At 54.0% G+C, this 9927-nt stretch overlaps 2 protein-coding genes across 2 annotated transcripts; one reads left to right on the top strand and one right to left on the bottom strand.

Moving 5' to 3' along the window:
• The first annotated feature begins 557 nt into the window (after positions 1-557).
• LOC128728910 (nose resistant to fluoxetine protein 6-like) lies at positions 558-4542 on the top strand. The gene is made up of 5 exons (XM_053822559.1): positions 558-2084; positions 2183-2406; positions 2488-2979; positions 3064-3232; positions 3313-4542. Exons 1-5 carry the CDS (start codon positions 558-560, stop codon positions 4513-4515), a joined length of 3615 nt encoding a protein of 1204 aa, XP_053678534.1. The 3' UTR covers positions 4516-4542.
• A 1-nt stretch (position 4543) lies between these two features.
• LOC128728909 (nose resistant to fluoxetine protein 6-like) lies at positions 4544-8943 on the bottom strand. The gene is made up of 5 exons (XM_053822558.1): positions 8745-8943; positions 5588-6758; positions 5396-5521; positions 4945-5293; positions 4544-4878 (listed from the first exon to the last, which is right to left on the bottom strand). Exons 1-5 carry the CDS (start codon positions 8941-8943, stop codon positions 4681-4683), a joined length of 2043 nt encoding a protein of 680 aa, XP_053678533.1. The 3' UTR covers positions 4544-4680.
• Between the last annotated feature and the right edge of the window lie 984 nt (positions 8944-9927).

Below are 9927 nucleotides of genomic sequence, written 5' to 3'. Positions count from 1 at the left end.
TTTATCGTTCCGGCGATTCCGGCGGAGGGAGCGCTTTGGAATGTCCAGTGAGTTATCTCCATCCTGGCGTACTGATCCACAAAGCCGCTGCTAGAATGAACATCTGCCTGCAAGGAATGGACCTTAAAGATATCTGAAGGTCCTTCACGATTGCGTAAAAACACCTGAAATATTTGAAACAATTTTTTTAACTTTCCTCACCACATGTTGCTTCGAACAACCGCACTCGAATTCTGCGATCTCAGCAACACCTCCGATGAAACCTTTAGGACACACCCAATCCGGCAGGTGGAGTTGCTGCTCACCGAGCTCGATTCACGCCATGGGGGCCCACAGTTGGACGAATACATCGCACCCAGCTGGACACGCACGCGCCCGGTCAGTCGAAGGGCCTGGGCCAACGAACGAGACAGTGAGACAGAGTGTGCGAGCGAGAGGCAACGATCAACACAGCGGCAATCAATACACCAGCACGAAGCGAACGGGTTACCGAAGGTCCAGCTTGGGTGAAGGTGTCATGCTATAGAGCGTCAGTTAGTGTGACTGTGAGGCGGAAGATGGCGCTGTGGAGGCGCCCGGTTGCGATCGGGCTCGGGATCCTTCTGGTTGTGGCGCTGCTGGTGGTCGGTGAGGGAGAAGCATTCCGGCTGCGAGAGCACGGTGCTCAGGACGAGCGGTTGGCGGTAGTGCGGCGGGGCGTTGGACCACGTCCGAGGGTGTCTGAGGGTGTGTGGGGGGTTGCAGGCCGCAAATCGTGGTCAGTGCGCGACAACGACGACGAAGAAGAGGATAAGGAGGACGAGGAGGAGGAGGAGGTAGAAGAAGACGAAAAGGACGACGACGATGATGATGACGACGATGATGGTGAAGAAGAGTCGCAAGAGCAAGCCGCCATTCGGAAGGCCACACAGGAGCGGTTGCTGAGGGCACGTGGAGGTGTGAAAGGCCGGATAAGGTCAATGGAGGGTCCGGTAAAGGGTGGGCGCGGGGTACGCATCCCCCAGCAGGAGGTGAGCGGTGACGACGCTGAAGAGCAGCAAACCGAACCGAGCTCTATTTTTAACCTGTTCGGTTTGCTTAGCGCAAAACGGGCGGCCATTGACGAGCGCGCAACGATGACGACAACGAACGATGACGACAGAGATGACGGAGGTAGAGCACCTCGAAAGCTGGGTGGAAAGAAGCGCCAAGGTGGGAAAGGTTCCTCCAAGCACGAGGCGGAAGTAGAAGATCCACCAGCAGAGGACGATAGTTGGTTGGAGCGGTTGAAGAAGACGCTTGGTCTAGGTGAAGCAGAAGAACAGCAGGTTGAGCCAGCAAAAGCGGAAGAGGACGGGCTGTTCGAGTGGCTGTTTCCGTCCCACTCAGCTGACAGTGACAAGGAGCGAGAGAACCCCATCATCAACCTGCTGACAAGCTGGCTGCAGTCTGGAGAGAACGCAGGTGACTCAAGCGAAGAGATCCGCATCCGCCCGATCGGCTCTCGAGCGGAAGAAGAGGACGAAGAGGACGACGAGAAGACCGACGGTCGGAAGAAGCAGAGTGGTGATTCAACCCTAGTGCGGCTGTTGAACCATAGCCCTATCACGGCACTGTTTGGAGCCGATGATCTGCCCACAGAACCACCTGTCGAAGCTGGCCCGAAACGCCAAAAACGCGCTGTACCGGGACCTTCACGTGTGTTGAAGCAACGCATCGCCATCTCACCGGAGGACTTCGAACAGCTGCTGCTACGTGTGCCCTCCTTCGTGCCGGACTACTCGCGTGTGCAGGGTGAGGAGTGCCGCAAGCAGGGTCGCATCTTTGAGCGTCAGTTGCGGGGTCGACGACTCTGGGCGTTGCAGATGGTAGACGCTAGCGCACGTCTTGCGTCAGGGTTGCTGCGAGGTAACGCGAATCAGCTTGGTGACTTCGACCTCTGTACCGGGATCGCTACACGGGTGAGAGTGCGAGAAGACGAGCTGGTGCGGATGCGTGGCAAGTACTGCTTGGCACATGTTGATGTCGTGGCAGAGGACGCTGAGCTGAGGCTCCCGGTACACCTGCTGCAGGGTGGTGGCTTCGTTAAGAGCACACTAAACGACGTAAGTGTTCGGGCACCACTGGCGGAGTCACGCTTACTCCCGCAGGTTACCTCTGATACCTTGGGTGATACTGATTTCGGTTCCGTTACACCTTGCAGCCGGATCACTTCCTGCCGCGGTTCACGACCATCAACTGGGGTATCTGCCTACCGGCGGCTTGCTCGTTTGAAGATGCCGGTAGCATTGTGGAGCACTTCGTTCGTCCGTACAACTCCACCGGCATCAAGCTGTTCCTCGAGCTGGAGGAAGCTAACTGTCACGTACGTCAGGTACGCACCTGGTCACGTTTACTCAAAGACAACTGGCAGCTTGTGGCAGTACTGTAAGTATGCTTCAACTCTCACGTTCAACCTGCCGAACACCTGAGCTCACATTGCTTCCGGCCACTTTCACCTCTCAACAGTGGATTCTACACCTTCGTGGCGGTGGTGACACTGGTAGCGACCTTCAACGACTACGAGATCTTCATCAAGATCGAGCCACCGTCAACGAGGGACTCACCTACCGATCCACCAGAGCAACGCACCACCAACGTCTTCCACCAAACGTTGATGGCGTTCTCACTGAAGAAGACGCTTCCGCAGTTGTTTGGCGTCACAGCCAATGAGGAACGACCGAACGATCTACCCTTCCTAGACGGGCTGAAGGCGTTCGCTAGTGCGGCTCTGTTTCTCGCCCTACGACTCGTCCCGCTCGGCTTTCAGCCGTTCACCAACCGAAACGAGTTCACCGAACACTTCACCGCACCGTGGAGCGTTGTTCTGCGACTACTCATGCTGTATGCGGACGTGTTTTTGGTCGTGAGCGGGTTCCTTGCTGCATATCACATGGCAAGGGAGTACCGCGAGCGGGCCCGTGTGCCTTGGTTTAAGCGCATCGCCGGACGATACCTTAGGTGAGACGTGCACCAGAGCAGAAGCTCCTGATTGCTGCTGGCGTCAAAGCAAGACGTGTTTGACCTGTTTAACCTTTGATCTAGGCTGGCGTTCCCGCTCGTGCCAGTGCTGGTGTTCTATGCGTGGGTTTGGGAACACCTTGGCAGCGGCCCGCAGTGGGGTGATGTGGTGACCAAAAACGCGGACCTCTGCAAACACGGCTACCTTAGTAACCTGCTCTTCGTACACAACTGGTACCCGATTGAAGAGACCGTGAGTGTGACCGACACGAGGTTCATCGAATCTAACATAGTATACTAAGGCATCTCTCTATCTGTTCACCTCTTTCTCAGTGCGCTCCACACACCTTCCAGCTGGCTATTGAGATGCAGCTGAGTGTGTTAGCTCCGTTCCTTATGGTGGTGCTTGTACGCAGCCCATTCTACGGTACAGCTGCGTACGTGCTGCTGAGCGCCTTATCAACTGCAATCCGCTTCGCAGCAACAACCGAAGACCGACTAACACCGTACGTCTTCCACGGAGTTCGACTGACACAACTATACCGCACACTCAACCTATCGTTCGCGGAGACACTCCATCGGTTGACGCCTTACCTGGCCGGGTTTGGTCTAGGGTATCTTCTGCAGGAAACAGGCCGTCAGCGACATGAGCGCGGTGTACGCTGTGCTGGTTGGCTCGGGGCCTCCATCGCCCTTCTCTGGTGCGTCATCTTCCCACTCGACATCTCGCGCAAGGACTTCCGGTACGAGCCGGGTGATGCGGCACAGTTCGCCGCCTTAGCACCACTCTCCTGGGCGCTCGGACTCTGCTGGATCATCTACTACTGTGCGACTGAACAGCAAAGTCGGTTAAACCGGCTGCTCAGCTCTCGCCCACTCGTCTGCCTCGGGCGACTCTCGTACGCGCTGTCACTCGTGCAGTTCCTCGTGTTCTTCTACTTCGCTGGATCGACGCGTGGTAGCGAGGTGTTCAGCTTCGCCGGGTACATCAACCGCACCGAAGTTTGCCTCGTGCTTGGAGCGGCGCTTCTGCTCACGCTACTCTTCGACCTGCCCATCCAGAACGTGAAACGATTACTCGACCAGTCCGGTGTGTTTGAGCAGCTCGAGACACCCGAGCCGGTGCCAGCTCCAGAGAAGAGCGTAGAACCCGAGATACAGGAGGAACCTAGCGTAGTGGAGGAGTCACCGGCCGATTTCGTCAGCCCATTCGACGGACAGGATGAGGACGATGGTATCTGGTTGCGGAACCGTACCACCGAACCAGAAGAACCACCTGCGGTTGAGGTGGAGGACTTTTGGGCACAGTCGGACGAAGCTGACCGAAGTGACGTGCCGGTGGAACCGGCCGAGGATCGTCGGAAGCAGGAACCAGAGATAGTAGCACAGGAAGAGCAGGAGGATGAAGAGCAGGAGGAAGAAGAGCAAGAAGAAGAAGAGGAAGAGGAAGAGGAAGACGAGGAGGAGATCGATGAAGAGAAGGAGGTAAAAAGACGACCTGCGGCAAATGGCGGCGCCACGTGGTCTCGCCTGTAGACGATCGGTTCGGTTTGGTAGTTTGTAACTTCGTCCCTAGATAAATATCGACTTTATTGAAACCTACCATCCGGTCGGTGTACCGGATTTGTCACTGTGTCCGTGTGTTTGTGTGTCCCTTATCGCAATGTATGTACATGTGTCACTGTCACCCATTTCCCCATATTACGCCTCCTCCGAGGTACTGTGAGTGTTGTTGCTCGTACTAAGGCTGCTCGTTTCCGGTGCTCTGGTGGGTGATTGACTCGGCCGGAAGCGATGTAGCAGCATCTTCTCTAGTCCGTGGATAGGTGACTCGAACATCAGACAGAGCACCAGCGCCAGCAGGAACGTCAGCAAGATGTGCGAGATCGTCTCAGCCGTCTGTAGGTAGAGTGGATGACTTCAACACCTGCCCGCTGCTTGTGAAGGTTGACGCTTTCTACTTACCAGTGTCGCGATGCTGGCATAGAGAGGTGTCCGTCGTGATGCAGCCAGGTACAGCTCGACCAGCCCGTTCGTCAGATAAGCACAGTACGTGAGACGGCTAAGTGGGACGAAGGCGCGTGCTGACAGGAATCGCTTCAATGTTCGACTGTGACCGGTGACGCACACCAACACGAGCCACCCATTTGACAGGCTCCACCCGAACCGATGCAGTGCGGCGTACAACGCGTTGTAGAGATAGTTCTGCGTGCCAAGATCGGTGTAGAACGCGGTGAGAGAGAACATGGCGGTGGTTCCACACACACCCGACACGATCCAACAGATCGCCAGCATCCGCCGATTGATACGCACGCTGTGCAGGTGCAGTAAAAGGGGGAAGAAGTGTGTGTGAGAGAGAGAGAGCAGATTGATCTGTTAGAAGCCGCGAGAGAACGAACGTCTGATAAACGCTTACTTTTCAATTTGCATCCAGTGCACAAGGTAGCCGACGAGCAACCCAAACAGATAAGCCGTGGCACGCAAGTGCGTCTTGCCGTACACGTTCACGAAGTAATCGTTCGCCTGCAGATCGCTCACCTCACTGTATTGGTGGGAGATAGAGAGACGTTATTAGATCCCGAAGCAGGTAGTTCACAAGTATACGTACTCTGCAAACACCATGAACGTTGGATCGAGCCGTTGAGCGTAGGTAACACCGAATGGCACCAGAATGGAGATGGTGGTGATGGAGCCGATCAGCAGTAGTGCTACGCGTCGCCCAAAGCGCCACATCGGATAGAGTAGTACTGGAGCCAATACGAACAGCTGCGTGTCGGCAGCGAGATACCACGACTGGAACATGCACACCTCTTCGGTACCGACGTAGTTGTTCACGTACAGCACGTTCGCCCACCAGTTCTCCCGGCAACGGTGTTGTTCGCGTGCCATTCGTGCGCCCCAAAGAGGTCCATCACCTGACAGTGGTAGCCAGGTGGCGTACAGTGCGATGACAGCTAGGTATGCTGGTGTAAGCCGGACGTATCGGAACAGGTATAGTAGCGCGAAGTTGACACGTCCCTGACGCTTGTCTAGCTCGAGAAGGAGTAGCCTCGCGAACAGGAAGCCGCTCAGTAGCAGGAAGGTGTCGACGAGCAGAGGTGAGTTGAGTAAGAAGGCGTTATGTAGAAGGCGACTCTGCTCACGAAAGAACCCAGCATTCAGGAGTGGTCCACCGGCCATGAAGAGCAGTGCATGTCCACCCAGGATGAACACCATCGCGATCGCTTTTATGCCGTTTAGACACCCGAGTCCGTGGTCATCCTTTGACACCTGCACTAGTTTACGCAGGTTCTCGGTGATGGAGAACGCTCGAAGGATGGTCACGACCGGTTTATGGCGCTGTTCACCACACAGACCGTACAACGTGCTGCAGGAGATCATCAATGCGAACAGCAGTAGTATGCAAGCGGTTGCTGTTTGCAGCAGATCATATCCTGCAGGTGCACTAACGTCGCTCCAACGCTGGCAGCTAGCGAAGTCTGCGTCATACCCACTAATGGCGGTCAACAACTGTGTTACTTCACCTTCCGAGCAGACAGCAGGCAGGCAGACACCCCAAAGCATCCGAGACGAGCCGTTTGAGGTATCGTCTCGTCCGATTGGGTCACGTCTAGGAAACCCCTCCAATGAAACGTGCACCAGGCAGTACTGGGGCGGAACGGCTGGTGCGTTTGCGAGCGACTGACCTGACAGAGGCCGCAGACACTCGTCGTAACTGCCGAACTGGAACCGCGATCCCAACGCCACCGCCTCTGGGAACTTCACCGACGCGTCCAGCACTGAGGCGAGAGAAGAAGAACAAAAAAACGCACACGATAGAGGCCGGGCTCCACAGCGGCGCGGGTCAAGTGCAACCGGTTGAGACGATAGAGCCGTCAGACGGGCTTTATGGGCACCTAACACACGCCGAGAAACCCGATGGTTTTCCGCATTTCGTACATCAAAATGCACGCCAAAACCTCCCCACTCAAAGTGCCGTCAACACCTGGTGGAAAGGGTGGACTCAACATCAGGTTGACAAGTGCTGCGGTGTCATTATGTCAACCTGCTGGAAGCAGATTCTAGCAGGCTACTGTAAGCCGAAGGGCACTCTTGGCGGATCTCAAGTACCATTCAGAGACGGCATCTTTTCAGCTGGCGGAAACTAACTAAACCAACAAAACCGATTACGAGCGTGAGAGTCGAGAACGGGTCAAGTAGACCACCAGAACTTTTGCTGGATGCCTACTTTGAAGATGCCGGTGACCTTCGAATTCGCTAACTATCGCAAGCAAAGTTGAATAATCTATTTCCGCGCTTTATTCGCGACACAGCGATAATGTGCTGTACTATCTAGAATTGGAGTGCAAATACATTGTGGTCATCTTTTTTTTTTTTGCAAAACAGCACTGATTTCGTTGCTAAGAACATATTTTGCACACGATCGCAAGTAAGAATCCTGAGCATGCGTAAGTCTTAGCGTACAAGCTTGAAATGTCACATCAGTAGCCAAACAAATCAAAGTTTGGATCAAACGATCGATTATTAAATTAATGATTGAGTCGTTACATGTACAGTCATGGATACTAAAAAAAAACACCTGTCAAAGTAGAATAAATCCATCAGTAAGAAACACTTTCTCTATCGATAAATCACGCTGCTCACTCGCGTGTGATAAACATAGGGCGCACATTTCCACCGGAATCCAGCAATCATCTCCGTCGCCAATTTGCGCAACGCCTCAATCAAACTACGTCATTACCACCGTTTGCCTCTCGGCACACGAAAGTGGCGGCAAATGAACGCACGAACATCGAAGTCCACCACGATCAGTCAAGGGTCCATTATGAATGCACACCCCCAAGACGGGCGATCTCAATCGCAGGCTCTAATCACCGGTTTCCGAACCGGCCCTGTATTGGACAATTAACGATATCGGTGGCGCTAGAACAGGTCCAGTGGCAGGCGTTCTTGACCCTGACCTGGATGCGGGTCGGCTACAATCACCTGCTTGGGTTACCGATTGGTGCCACCATGATCCGGGTGTGGTTGACTTCAAAAAAAAACAACCGATCCCACGGATCAACAGATCAAGGACGTCGGAAGACGTTATCCGCTTTCCATTAAAAAAACCCTACCCCAAAAAACAAACACGTTATCTAAGACTGGTTCACGCACGTGCTATTCATCACTCGACCGTTAGACACGCCGTTCGGTGGGTAAAGATCCCTTTTTCTCATCGTGCTGTATCAGCTGTACAGCAAAGCGGTGACCTCCGAAAAGGTGAGCATTCTCGGACGTCGTTTCCGAAACATGTTGACCTGTCAACGGCATGTTGCTTCTTTTCGTTATTGTCACGGCCGCAGGGGTGCTGTGAGCTGTTTGGAAATAAGGTTCCGCAGCTTAGCTGTTTGTTGGATCGATGATGCAACGATCGTCGGATAATTAATTCCACTGCCAATCGGTATCCGACCGCTTAGGGTGGGCTTCCATGCCGGGCACCCTTTCACCTGCGCAGGTGTTGAATGATGCATGCGAACGGTGGAGATGCGCACAATTTGAATTGACAGATTCAAGCTGCAGGCGCTCGCAAACTCTCCGTCTCGTTGGTAGGTTGATGTCGACGTCTCTTTCGACGTGTGAGAACTCTATTCTACACACTCTGTGAGGTCACACTCGAACAGCACTCTTTCGCCGATCTCACAGTCTTCCCTTTTTTCAGTGCACGTAATTCACACGATGACTCCCGATTCTTGAAGTTCCTTCCACTGCCCGTTATCACTCACTTGCCAAAGCCCACGGTTCCCGGAAACGAACCGCCTCCAGCGTCCGGTTGACATCTCGCCAGCACGCATCCTTCTCGAGAACACCTGCAGCCGACTCAATCCACCGCACGATCTCCAACTCGGCCGTTGCTGATTGCGTCGTATCCACGCTCGACAACACCAGCAGCACTAACACCTTCGCTATCCTTCGCTGCAACATTGCGCGACGTTCGATGAGTGATTGCGAGCAGACGACACCTGCCTGTTGGGCGGCTCGATGCGAACTGAACCGTGCCCAGCTAGCTTTACCCAAACGGAGCCCAATCGTGAGCCTTGCGGACTTGAACCGACACAAGCGGTTTGCCACGTAAATCGCACCCCTATCGTTACTCTACACCAGCACGCGTCACTTCTCTTGCGGTGGATGGAATATTTCGTGATTAGAATTCCACGGTTCATCATGGCGACGGTTTGAGCAGCAAAAAAAAACCACTCTTACGCCCAAACTACCTCGTCATCGAGCTGGAGGATGTGCTTTGTTTTTGCTTCCGCGTGAGAAGATCACTTTCCCAAACCAAGTGACTCCCCACGACCATTGCCTGCTTGGTGCCATTTGAATTCAAAATAGAGCAAACGCATCACACGTGGCTTAAAATAACCCACATGGGGTTCGCCCGGAGCGCAGAAAAGACGATAGCTTTCAAAAATGCCCCCGCCGGTAGCCGCGTGGAACATCTCAGCAAAAGAAAAACCGGCCCACATTTAACATTTTGTGGCGTCGCCGGAGCATAATGTTGCGCAAACGGAGCCGCGGGCGAGATGTGGCTTCGATTGGGCGAACAAATCATGCCTCTAGTGGTACGGGGGTGGAGACAAAAAAAAAACGCGCGAAAGTGTATCGCGTGTGGAGGGATGTGCAATAAATTGACCGGGTTAGCGGTTGGCTTATGTAGAACCCGCGTCTAGTTGCACAGGTGTGCGCCATGTCCTATTAGCGATCGTTAGCACCCTTGCAGCTGATCGGTGGGAAGCGATGGTTAGGTTCTTGCGCCGCGAACGTATTATGTGAGGTTAAATTCCACCTTCAGGCGTGCCATTTTTTAAAAGAATTGAAGTCTCTTGTTTGTAGAATTATGCGGGAGATATTCGAGTGGTTGTTCGTTGAAAGTAAATGAATCATGTTAACGCACGTCGATAAGTGGTC

The sequence above is a fragment of the Anopheles nili genome, chromosome X (assembly GCF_943737925.1).
Source record: "Anopheles nili chromosome X, idAnoNiliSN_F5_01, whole genome shotgun sequence".
NCBI lineage: Eukaryota > Metazoa > Arthropoda > Insecta > Diptera > Culicidae > Anopheles > Anopheles nili.
The sequence above is the reverse complement of the archived record's forward strand: the minus strand, read 5'-3'. Positions and strand labels throughout refer to the sequence as shown.